General features: G+C 24.7%; 1 protein-coding gene and 1 long non-coding RNA gene across 3 annotated transcripts in view; one reads left to right on the top strand and one right to left on the bottom strand.

The window, feature by feature from the left end:
- LOC126903288 (uncharacterized) overlaps positions 1-13,387 on the top strand; it is a 44,337-nt gene that overhangs the window by 19,626 nt on the left and 11,324 nt on the right. The gene's annotated exons all lie outside the window — the stretch shown is intronic.
- LOC126903260 (TGF-beta receptor type-1-like) lies at positions 2,491-7,608 on the bottom strand. Of its 2 annotated transcripts, none has more exons than XM_050681355.1 (9): positions 7,214-7,608; positions 6,997-7,114; positions 5,504-5,655; positions 4,732-4,986; positions 4,105-4,335; positions 3,879-4,046; positions 3,121-3,293; positions 2,804-3,043; positions 2,491-2,742 (listed from the first exon to the last, which is right to left on the bottom strand). In XM_050681355.1, the coding sequence occupies exons 1-9, from the start codon at positions 7,278-7,280 to the stop codon at positions 2,605-2,607; spliced, it is 1,542 nt and encodes a 513-aa protein (XP_050537312.1). In that variant the 5' UTR covers positions 7,281-7,608; the 3' UTR covers positions 2,491-2,604. The 2 variants fall into 2 exon arrangements, with proteins under 2 accessions (XP_050537312.1, XP_050537311.1); XM_050681354.1 differs by lacking the exon at positions 5,504-5,655 and adding an exon at positions 5,103-5,254 and having other exon boundaries at positions 7,214-7,606.

The raw sequence follows: 13,387 nt of genomic DNA on the forward strand, positions 1-13,387 counted from the left end.
GGATATAAATTTTACATTTTTGACTAAGGTAAACAATATTTTAATATATTTCAATTTTAAAACTAACTTAGGTATAATAAAATATAAATAAAATTGTATTATGAAGTCAAGGCAATAGGTTAAAATAAATATTATTGTGTAGAATTTAAATTTATATTAGAATATAATACATCATATAAATTATCATTAACATTTAATGTAAAAACTATAGGAAAATGTCTTACCACAAAGAAAAAATTTGTTCAAAAAAAAAAAGGGAAAAGGAAATAAGAAAAGTTATTTATGAAAATAACAATAAATGAACTTTTCTATCATACAATACTTAATTTTTAAAACATTCTATACAATATTTTTTATTAGCTACATGAAATAATAAAAAAATTACCTAATAATAAGACTAAAAATATTTAGCTGTATTTCTAAGGTATCTTTAAACACTGTGTTATTATAGTATACAAGTGTATTTGTGTACTATAATAACATGCATAAAATTTATACTAATTTGACATACAAAAACCAAAATAACTACTAAAAACAATACGCGTAGCTTAAAAAAAAAAAAAAAAGCACATAACCTGGGTCAAAATTGAACAGATTTTAAAGACATTTTCAGGGTACCTTTAGAATGTCTCTGGGCAGGTCTGGTAAACATTTTAGATTTTAAATCGAAAAACGTTGGCGGCAATGAGCGTTTTTAATAGAATTTTTAAACGCTCATGGTGTGGAAAAAAAAATGTTCTCATTTTCGTGAATAATTTTTCTAGATAACGTCGTCAAGATATTTCATTTAAAAACAATTTTTGAAAATCGTACGTCGTTAAGTCATTTTTTCAGCATTGTCTAATTTTTTAACGTTTTTATTATATAGTAAGATGTGTAGGTGATTTCCTTCAAATCCTTCTTGAATTCAAGTATTTTAATATTCAAACAAAACATATTCATAAAAAACATATTATTATAAGTTAACTGTGTTAAAATTTCATTAAGATCAATTTTTTTAAACAAAAGTTTTAACATAAAAAAAATTTCTCATGAACCGCGGTATGTTAACCAATTTTATCATTTTTAGTATTGTATTTTTTTATTTAACATGTAATAATCTTGAGTATTCTACAAAAAACTTTTTGACCAGTTGTATTTAATTATTCAATTAAATACATGATATTTTAGTTTTATGAGTTTATAATCTAAAAGTAATATAGAATATTTATAAAAATAAGTCAATAATTCAAATATTAAAATTATAATTTATTCATTATTACATTTTGAAATTAATTCACAACAATGTATGGTTAACAGTTAATGTTAAAATAAAAATATTTAACAAAAATAAAACAAATTAGAGTGAAAAAAAACATTTAATAATTATCAAAACAATGTTAATGTTTATTATAATACAAAATTTTTCTTTTATTTGGAAATATACTCTGTAGAAAAGCTGTTTTAAAATTTAACGACATTAATATTAAATTGAGTTGGATAATATTAGTATACATAGTCTCTTAGTTATATTTACGATTATTATTTTACAACATACACATTTATTTACAAAAATAATACAAAGCATAAAAATAGAAATTGTACTGTTTTAAAATATATAGGCTATTCTAGTTTTATTACACACTACTAATAATCATTACTAATAGTGTTATTTTATAATTGTTATATCTTAATATGTAATAAGTAGATCTGTATTTATTTTGTTATTTTAAAATTAATTTGATTACATTATAAATATTCATAATAATGATTATATATACATTTAAATAAATTGTAAACATTAATGAGAAAAAAATCTTGAGTGAATGATTACTTATAATTTAAAGAAGATAGTTTAATTAAACAAATTCAACTTTACAAACATAAATTTTTAAATGTAAATACCCTTGAACAAATTTTATAAAAATATACATTTATAATTTTAAAACTAAAATAATGAAATAAAAATTCATAGAAAATGTATAAAATTACACATTATTAGTGTACAAAATATAGAATAAAAAATAACATACCATATCCAAATTCAATGTATAAACAATAATAATATATGTTAAATATTAATTACATAAATATTGCACATAATACCTCTATTATTTATTTTTCTTATTTTTTATTATGTAATGAAACTACTACAAATCAATTTATAAAATAAAATTCCATTGAATACTCATAATATTAATATATAAAATTAAAAATATTGTTCTTTAAATAATAATGATAGTTTATCAAGGCATTGCTTATTAATTACTATTGAATTTGAATATAGTTCAAAATAGATACACAGATTTTTTTCAATTTTTTGATTAATTGTCATGAAGTTAAAAAAAATATATATAAACTATTCAACAAACAAATATATTGAATGATTACTTTAAAATACTTAAGTACATTGTACAAATATTTAAATATTCTTATAGAAAACTAAATTGTTCTATCAAATAATTTTTATAATCAAATCAAATGGCACATATTATCTACATCAAATGATAAATAACATAAATAAATAAATATTATTAGTAGAGTAGATATTCAAATACCATACTAAATTTTTGTACATAATCTAGTAGTAACTAGTATACTTTTAATAAAGAAACCACAGACATTTTAAATATTTGTATTAAAATTGTGATTTTGAATGGCACCTAATGTTGATAAAGTTTTTTTAATGCGTAATGCAGTAAGTCGAGCTGATGCTGTATGATACCAACATTCTTGCATAAGTTTACTCATTGTTTGCAAACACTAAATAATTAACACAGTTCAAGTTATTTATAATAAATTTGTTACAAATTAAAAATTTTACCGGACAAGCATTCCATTTTTGAGGTATAAGTGGTCGTTTCATTTCAAAACAAACAACTTTACGCATTTCATCAATTGTGGGATCTGATGGTACACTATCATAATATGGCAGTTGATAATCTTCTTGCATATTTCCAATATTGCATCTTCTAGTAATTTCCCATAGTATTAAACCCAAAGCATAAACATCACCTCTTTTAAATGAATCAAAATGATTCATATTGATTGTTTCTTCTAAAACCTATCATATTATCAAATAATAAGCATTAAATTATTTATACTTTTTTTTTATAATTACTAGAGGTTAAAGTAAATTACCTCGGGTGCCATATACCGTTTAGTGCCTACTCTATGATTTAATGGTATATCAACAGTATCCATTGAAGTATCATAACGAACAGCAAGTCCTAAATCACCAATTGCACAAGTTCCATTAGATTTAACTAAAATATTTTTTGATTTAAGATCACGATGTGCAATAGCTGGCTTTCCTAAAATACATTTAACATAAGTATAATTAAATTAAGAATTAATTATAAATTAAATACAAAGAAATATAATTTATTGTGTTTATACTATATCAAGAAATAAAAAGTCAATGTGTCAAATATCTATATTTAAAAATTAAGTTTTTTTTTATATAAATATTGAGTGGCTTAGCAATGGTAGAATTGTGGTAGTAAATTTTGTATGAAATTATTATATAAACTAAAATTAATAGTTTGAAAATAACATATGTTCAACACTGTCTGTATAGTAAATTCTTTAAAATAATAAAACTCTAATTAGTGATAATTAAAATAACTAAAAGAAATAAAAACTTTTAATATAATTATTACAAACAAAAAATTATATAACTATTACATTACTTTAAAGCATAAAATATATAAATAGTAATAATAATAAAACAATAAAATAAAATTAGTTGTCACTAGAGTAAATTAAAAATGATATAACTTCATTTTATAAATTAAAAATAGGTAATAGTCGTAAATATATTGTCTAAGGAATTAATTTTTATTTACTATTAAAATACAATAATATATAAATTAAATATTTAAAAAATTATACACTACCTTGAGTTCCAACAATTTCCATATGTAAATGTGCTAGTCCAGTTGCAATTGATAAAGCCATTCTTATCATACCATTTGTGTCAACCGTAGTTCGATTTAAAAAATCAAACAAAGATCCATTTTCATGATAATCAGTTATAAGCCATAATTGAGTCCATGTTCCATTATCTAAAAAAACATTTGTTAATTATTCTAAGTTAACTTTTATGATTTTGTTTATATTCACCTTTATTATCTGCTGCTATAAATCCTAATATATTATCATGACGCAACATAACAGTTTGATATATTTCTGCTTCCCTAAACCATGACCTTTCTTCTCTTGATGAGAAAATTTTTACAGCGACTTGTTCACCACGCCACTTTCCTTGCCAAACTTCTCCAAATCTCCCTTTGCCAATAGGTACACCTAGCTGAATTTGCCTAGCAATACTTCTTTGAACCAAGAGGGGTAAACCTAAAATAATAATAAAAAATATTAGTTAACTAGGAAATTATCAAATGAAATTAATCTATATGATAACTCTGCTTAATGCACTTGTTTTTACTTTAATCTGAATAAATTCATTAATAGTTCTTTTCATAATATAAGATTTATTCAGTAAAAAATGTGCACTGTCAGTTTCTCTATGATAAAACCTATATAACTTCAGACCAAATTCAAAATTATTACTATTTTTAAAGAGAATCTTCACAAATGTTTACTAATTATAATTTATAATAAAATTATTACTATTTATAATTATAACTTATGCCAATTTACACTTAAATATTTATTTATTAAATTTTAAATATCATTGTTAAAATGAAAAATTTTAAATCACACAATATTTTAATAATTTTATAATCACACCTGATCCTGATCCACTTGTAGTCATTTCAATCATGTCTCTTAGTGATACAGCTGCAGTTAAGATGGGCTGCTGATCAGCAGCTATGGTACGAGGAGTTGGTAAATATCTTATGTTATGTCGTTTATTAGAACCAGTCAAAAAGTTCATGATTAACATAACAACTAAACAAACAACTGCAATAGGACCAGCTATGATAATAGCCAATTGCCATGTACCCAAACGTTCCTTACTTCTGCGGCTGTTTTCATTGTCATCTAAATCATATTTAACATTATAAATAATAAAATAAAGATATCATAGGAGTAAAATTTTAGCATTAATATTGGAAAAAGTTAATAAATAAACCCATGCTAAGTTATGAAACACCTACCTGGAAGCCTAACATGTAATGTTGGCTTTAAATCTTTGTTACAAAAGTCATATTCTTTACAACATTCTGTTACAAAAGAATCATTATGTTTATTAGGGTAGTGACAAACCAAAGGTTTTTCTCTTGGAATCACAATATTATTCTCCAAACACCTAAAATAATCACACAGTTACACAAACATGTTAATCAAACTATAAAACTTTGGTTAGCCAGTTAATAAAACTATATTAGACACCTAAAAATGAATTTTTAAAACTTATAAAAATGTATTTATTTTAAAACTAACTTTTAGTTAAGAAAAAATAAAAATTCAAGTTTAACCAGGATTATATATTAGTACTTGAGGAATATTATATAAACTTCACAATAGTTAAAAGGGTCACACACAAACAATAAATGACCTGTAGATTTAGCTTCAAATAATTTTGGATACAACAATCGATTGCAATAGTTTCGATCCTGGCAACAGAATATTGAACTTTCCTCACGTAGCTCTTTTCGAAAACAAATACGAGGATTTTCTGGTGGAAGAAACTGGGCCTTGTGCAAACAACTTAAATTCAATTTCGAAAAAAATTACTTAATGGAAATATCTTTTTGGTTTAAAGATGCACAATGAAATAATATTAATTTAAAAGATTATTTTTAATTTTACATAGAAAAACTTGTTGAACTTTAATTAAAACTTAATGCCCCAAAAGAGAAATTTTACTTGTCCAAGATAAGAATAATAAAAGGAAATAAAATGTTTAATGATTTGGTTTAATAAAAATTTTATCACTTAAAAATAAATAATCATCTAATGTATATGTATTTTAATTTTATACATTGTATTTTTGATTTTTAATTTTTATATGCAATTATCAAGCTTAAAATAAATTTACACAGTAATATATTTTAGGAATCCTCTTTCAATAATAAATTATTAAATAATTTATGACCAAAAATCTTCTGTTAAAAACACAATATTAATACTTTTGATTTCATTAAATATTCAAGTGTTCTATGATAAATAAAATGTAAAATAAATCTTAAAGTATTAATTAAATATGTTTTATTAATATATCAACATAATAAATAATTATTAAATTAAAAAAAAAAATTATTTATTTAAATGTGTAGTTAGTAATGAATTTTGCAACATTATTTATTACTTCACATTATAATGTCTATCTGTATTTAATGACCATCTTATTTGATTATTATAGTACAAATCAAAATAAAATTTATTTATTTAACTGATATTTCATAGTTCAAATGCAGAAGTATTAATATTATTTTTTAAATTTGTAAGGCACCTTTTCAACCACAAAAAAAGGTACTAAAAATTATTTTTTACTTATACCATTGAGAAGTTAAATCAATTTAAGAACTCTATACCTATATTCAACAAATAATTTGAATCAACTATTTATTTTACAATTTTAGTAGAAAAAACTTTGTCTGATGTTATAGACAATTTTTTAATATTTCTTTTTTTATAAATCAATACCTTTGTTAGATTATTACTTCTTTAATATCTAAAGAATTTATAAGCAAAATCTAAAAATAATAAGTACTATTAATGAAGTCTATAATGGGCATTGCAAAGGATATTTGAGAATTATAAGAATAAATTGACAAAGTTCAGATTAAGAAACAATTTATGTCTCTTAGTTATTAACTTTATGGTTTAAAAATCATTTATTTATTTAATACTATTTATAAATTATTGAAAATGTTAACATGCTTCTAGAAACTGATTTACTATCAAAAAATAACCACTCAGATTATGTATGTTTTAAAATTTAAATTTTAAATACTAACAAAAAATAAATAAATTTAAAAAATACTGAAATAATTTTTTTTTAAGTAGGATGATACTTTTAAAATAACTTATCTGTCATATTTATACCTTGATGAATAAATTTTAACTCCAGTATCTTTGTTAAGAGAAATACTTGAAAAACAATAACCATCCGTAATACATGTAAAATTTGTATCAACACATATATCACAATAACACTCCAAACCTGTAAATGATAAAACTTAGTTTTATTGAAGGCTACTAATTGAGCCTAGTAAATAATTTCCAATATTAATACTATTATTACTATGTTTTATTGTTTTACCTTTGACAGAGTGAAATGAGAATAACAAAAAGGCAACAGCCAATAAATAGACCCATGAGGAAGACATTGAAGATAAAAGCTTAATTATCCGATACAAGATTACTTATAAGAAAACTTTCCTTGACAGTTTCAATTAACAAATCAGGGATTAGGGATCTTTTAATTTTCTTCTTATACGAGAAGGGCACATGGTAATCAGATCAACACATCATTTAAACAGAAACAAGTACTTTTAAGGCTAGAAATCAATCTCATCTATTGTCCAATAGAGAAAAATGTTAAGTTAGCGTAATTTAGATGAGATTCACAGTACTCACTATTCAGCAAAATATAAATCAAAACAATATTAAATCATTAGTAATAGTATACAAACATATTATTATTATTGCGATTGAGAACAGATCAGTAAAACCAGATTATACTTAATACCAATTAATTGGTTAGTGTTCAACCGGCTATCATGGAAGAAGAATAAACATTTTACTTAACACTATTGATATTGAAGTGAAACCATAGATAATAACTCATATTATAATGTAACATTGATCTAATAAACGTTATGTTTATAAGATCTGTGAACGTAAACAAAATTTTATTGTGGAATGGTTAGGACACAGAATAGTTATGATATTAATTCAGTGGTTATGACCTCAAATACAACAATTGTTGTATAAAGCACATTTATGAAGCAGCAATATCTATTCTCTATGCTACTCCTTACGTCAAATATCCATGAATGGCCTTTCCATTCTTTATTATCTATGGTTATCATTTACGGAAGATTATTTAAAAGCTGCATGCACAAATTAGTACAACTTAACTGTGGTGGTTGTATGTTACTATTTATGTACTGTTATTATTATATTAAACACATTGTTCTATGTAATATTGTGAATGGGACAGCAGAATGTTAATTAAATAATATAATTTGTATAAAATGTTTAAAAATTACATAATATTTTTTGAGTTATTCGTCATATTACAATAAATTATATTTGTTTAATTTAGCTCTAAGTTTTTTTTAGGGGTGACTTGGGTCGTAGTTAGGTTTAGTTGTGTCCCTGATGATTTTTCAAATATATGCTTGCAAGAAAAAAAAAAATATTTATTAGCTTCGATGCGAAACTGAGAAGGTATTAATTTTACTATAATGTGTTTTTTTTTTATGTCTTGCCACTTTTTCTCAACTCTTACTGGACCGATTTCTTTCAATAATACGTCAAAAAATCACAAATCGTATCTAGTTGAAGACATTACGCTTAAAAATTGAAAACAATTCCCTCGTTCCGCGAAAATGGGGGAAATATCCAAAAAAATTACAAATTTAAAAATCGGTAAATTTTGTCATTTTTTTCACTTTTTTTTCTTAAAACTTCCATAACTTTTTAAAAAATAAACAAATCAACATAATTTTTTTTTATACTTAAACCTTAGATATTTCCCTTTCGTTTGATATCATTTTATTGAAAATCTAACACTTAACCTGCTCATGGAGGGGGATTTAAAATAGCAACTTTTTTACAAATCTAACTTTTTCAACTTAATTTTTGAAAATGTTCCGGAAATACTGCGTCCTTTAAACATATATCAAATTAAAGCTTATTTTATGTACTATAAAATGAAAAAAAAAATTTGTCCCGACACTTTATCTTCTGCATGTAAACGGTTGCCGTAGTTAAAAAAACACTATTTTTGTGTTAAAATTTTCGATTTTCGATTTTTAATTTTCAACTTAAAAATGCTATAACTTTTCGAAAAATGCATGTATCAGCACAATTTTTTTTTTTCTAAATACATTATAAGTACATCTTCCATTTGACATACTTTTTATTAAAATTAGACAATTTCCCCTTATATAGGGGGGGTTCAAACTTTGAAACATTGTATAAAACATAGAACTTTTTCAACTGAACTTTTGAAAATGTTCCGGAAATACTGCGTCCTTTAAACATATATCAAATTAAAGCTTATTTTATGTACTATAAAATGAAAAAAAAAATTTGTCCCGACACTTTATCTTCTGCATGTAAACGGCTGCCGTAGTTAAAAAAACGCTATTTTTGTTTTTAAATTTTCAACTTAAAAATGCTATAACTTTTCGAAAAATGTATGTATCAGCACAATTTTTTTTTCTAAATATATTATAAGTATATCTTTCATTTGACTTACTTTTTATTAAAATTGGACAAATTCCCCTTATATAGGGGTGCGTTCAAAATTTGAAATATTGTAAAAAACATAGATCTTTTTCAACTGAACTTTTGAAAATGTTCCGGGAATACTGCGTCCTTTAAACATATATCAAATTAAAGATTATTTTATGTACTACTAAAATAAAAAAAAAAATTTGTCCCGACGACCTATCTTCTATGCGCAAATGGCTACCGTATTCAAATATATGCTATTTTATATTAAAATTCTAGGTTTTGTATTTTATTTTATTTTAAAATATTTTATTAGGGGAATAAACTGACTTTCATGAATATTATATAATTTCATTGACATAGAATAAAGTTCATAAGACATATGATATTATACTTATTAACATTTTTTACTTTTTTAAAGTCGAAAAAGNCACATTTTTTTTTTAATTGTTAATAATTTATACTTTATAATTAATTGTTTATACTGTATACTTTATAATAATACTTTTCTAGCTTTTTAAGATGAAATGTCTAAAATTTTCATTCCTTGTCTGTGTTCTGAATATAGGAATTTATTTCTCAATTTTGTTTTCGTGGACTTCCACAAAAAAGTTATCTTAATTCCATTCACTTCAATTTATACATGTGTACAGTAATGACCTTTCCTCTCGTGGTTTCTCTTACCTTTTTTATGCCGATGATATCGTTCTTTTTTCTTCTGATAAATAACTTGATTACGCTGTGGCTATTCTCAACGACTTTTTGTCATCCTATCCAAAAACCTCCACTCTTCTTACTTCACATCAGCTCTCTATTTCCCACGTTACTCTAGAGTCTAGACAATCACTTTATATCCCTCTCTAATACAGTTACTAATCTAGGACTTAAATTAAATCCTAAATTAATATAGGTTCCTCATTTTCAGTTCCTCTTATCCTCTGTATTGCGCTGGTCTAATTTCCTCTGTTGTATTACTGTGACAACGGGGAATCACATCCCTCCTCCCGTTTATTCATTTTTTACTCTCTTATTCGCGCTAAGGTTAACTACATTTTTATCCTTTTCTGATTCCTTCTGTCATCGTAACAGGTTTAATTAAATAATGATCTTTTGCTTACGATCAATTTTAGATGCCCTTCCTTCTCTCCAGCCCTAAAATTAAATGTTGTTGTCCTCCTATCGAAATTACAAGCCGTCGTTTAGTAGGCTAATTCCTCCTAAAATCCATTGCTTCTCCTCCTAAACGCTTAATTTTTAACCTATTTAAATCTGTTCGCAAACTCTGACAGATATGTCACCAAATCTCTTCCTATTCTTGATTCTATACATTCTTTACTTTCATTTCTCACTAATCATATTCATAAGTCCTATAGTCGTCTTCCAATTATATCTGCCCTTACGTGGCTTTAATCCTCACACGTAATATTCATGTTCTAACTAATTTTCTAGGCTTCTCAACTTTTAGCTTTCTTCGTTCTTTATCAATAATTTATTTTCTTATTAGACTTATATAAATTTTCCCAACTTTCGTGTAATTTTACTGACGAGCCTGCCTTATCACTCAAATCAGGTTGTACTTATTACATACCAAGTCTTAATATCTCCTTTTCTACCAACTTTCATACTCCTTTACTACTGAATGCATTGCTATTGTTAGTGCATTACACTACATATTTGTTTCTCAGAATATCTCTTTTATTTCTTTATCTGGTTTGATTTGCAGGCATGTATTTTGGCTATTAGTATATAAATCCTTTCAATTTTCTTACTTTCCCTATAATACTATCAATTAGAGCACTGTTTTTCAAAATGTTCAATTCCATTGGGTGATTTCCTAGCCAAGTCGGGTTACGTATTCGCAAATTATATGACTAAAAACGCATAATCTTTTCAGTGTTATCCTTCATTTCTTCTTCCTTATTTTGATGCTTTGCTTTACTTTAAATCCACCTTTGTGGGTGCATGGCTCGCCAAGTGGTCTTCTCTCCCTGTCAGCTCTGCTCAATGGCATAGGTCCATCATACCTAGTACTTCTAAAGTCCATCGATTATATCTCACCTGCAATATCATTTTTAGGTTTTCACTACTTAAACTGGATCATAACTATGTACCGGCATTCTCTTATAAATTAAACCTTAAATTCTTCCATTTTGCTACTTGCATAAGGAAAAAGTTGTTGGTAACTTCTCTCACTATTTATTGAACTGCTCCTTCATGGCGTCTACTAGATGTCTGTTTATAAAATTCTTAGAAACTAAAGGCATTTCCAATATTGTTCCCTCTTTGGTAATTAATTCTCGGTCTATTCCTGTGATTACTGCCATTATTTCTTTTATATCGAGCACTATAGACACTATTTAACCACTTTATTGTATTTTAAAATTTTTATTGTACATAATTTACTCTTTGTTATACTATTAATATTTAAAACCTTTTAATTTCTGTAATTCACAGTTCTAATTAATACTCTATCAACTAATTTTTGTGTAATTGTCAAGCTATAATATTTATATAATAAAAACTATAAAAAAAAAACTAGTAAATGTTCAAGCAAAAATTTAAAAAAATGTTTAAAGATTTTTTAATATTGCTCGTGCAGAAAACATTGCTATATCATTTACCAGTATTTAAAAAAGAAGTTATTTTTAGAATTGCAGTATATTACAGACTATATGAAATAGTAATTAAAATCATTTTTATATATTCTAAGAGTATAATTCCTCATTTCAACTTATAAATATATAGAATTTATAAAATTTTCATTTTAAATCAATAACAAATATTTTGTATTAAACAACCAATTGTTTTTAAAATAATATTCTCAAATTATTTAAATAATAACAATACAAATAAATAATTAATAATTTTCTGTTGTCTATAATATCTGGATGAATTGTGTAAGATATTTCAAATTTAACTTCAGATTTTGTTCACATCTAGTTTTTGAAGTAATTACTACTTAATAATTAAGCGATAATTAAACCATTATCAGTCTCCAATGAAGCTGAAAGGTAAATTTAGCTTAACTTGATTATCAGAACACTCATATACATAATGGATATCTATTCTTATGTTTCTGTTCGCGCCGCAGAATAGGGCGACCTGTGTAAAGCTATCACATTTCATCTTGTTTTTTTTGTGATAAAAGACTGATTTTTTTTTTATGGTTATGGAACTACATGTGATATTGGAAGAAATATGTTCTTCTGAACAATCCTTTTAAGTGGATTTTTGTTCTAAGTCGATTGTGGTCTACTCAGATATATGAAGAAAGAAAAAATATGTTCTTCTGAACAATTCTTTTGTGGATATTTTGTTCTCAGCCAATTGTGGTTGCTCATTTTGTCAGGATATGTGTACCTCACAGCAACATCATCTCAAGTAAAAATTGCTAAATTAAATAAAAGAAGTTAAACCATAAATTTGTTCCTCATCCACTTATGCATAAGTATTTATTGATGTAAATAACTTGTTCTTTTCTATTGGCAAGTTATAATAAATATATTATATCTATATTTATATACATTTATTATAATGTGTGTGAATTGAGATTTAAGTCATTTAATATATTCCTTGAGAAATTAAATATAAATGTTGTTAAATGTTTACTAACTGTTAAGATTATGTATAGTTCAATGTTATAATAATATATTTTTTATTGACATTCATCTTTCATTATAGGAAAAATAAATCATTCATTGTTCTATCAGAATATAATTATTGTTATTCATCTCAAATGAAAATTTGTTTGTGTTCTTTTACCAGTTAAGGACTTGTGAGCCCAGTAGCCCTTTCAGTTTCTAAGGAATGCATAAACTTTTCTAACAATACTTTCCTTTATCTTTACATTTCTAATGGCTTGTTTAATTGAATTGATTTCTTAGTGCTAATTCTGTGCGCGATTTAGCTCGTGATCTATCATCTAATGCATCAGTTACCTGATAAATAAAATATAAAAAACGGTAGCACAGTGGGGTCGAGGCACAGTGTGGACGAGGCATAGATGGGACAAGTATAGATGATATCTGAC

The sequence above is a fragment of the Daktulosphaira vitifoliae genome, unplaced genomic scaffold, assembly GCF_025091365.1.
Source record: "Daktulosphaira vitifoliae isolate Bord-2020 unplaced genomic scaffold, ASM2509136v1 Scaffold_3, whole genome shotgun sequence".
Taxonomy (NCBI): Eukaryota; Metazoa; Arthropoda; class Insecta; order Hemiptera; family Phylloxeridae; genus Daktulosphaira; species Daktulosphaira vitifoliae.

Bases quoted from the DNA above. Each gene is read 5' to 3' on its own strand.
- LOC126903260 (XM_050681355.1), bottom strand. From the start codon at position 7,280: ATGTCTTCCTCATGGGTCTATTTATTGGCTGTTGCCTTTTTGTTATTC. The intron at 3,044-3,120 runs GTAATTTACTTT...ATAATATGATAG, and splicing joins AACGGTATATGGCACCCGAG to GTTTTAGAAGAAACAATCAA. The intron at 2,743-2,803 runs GTAAAATTTTTA...TTAATTATTTAG, and splicing joins AAAAATGGAATGCTTGTCCG to TGTTTGCAAACAATGAGTAA.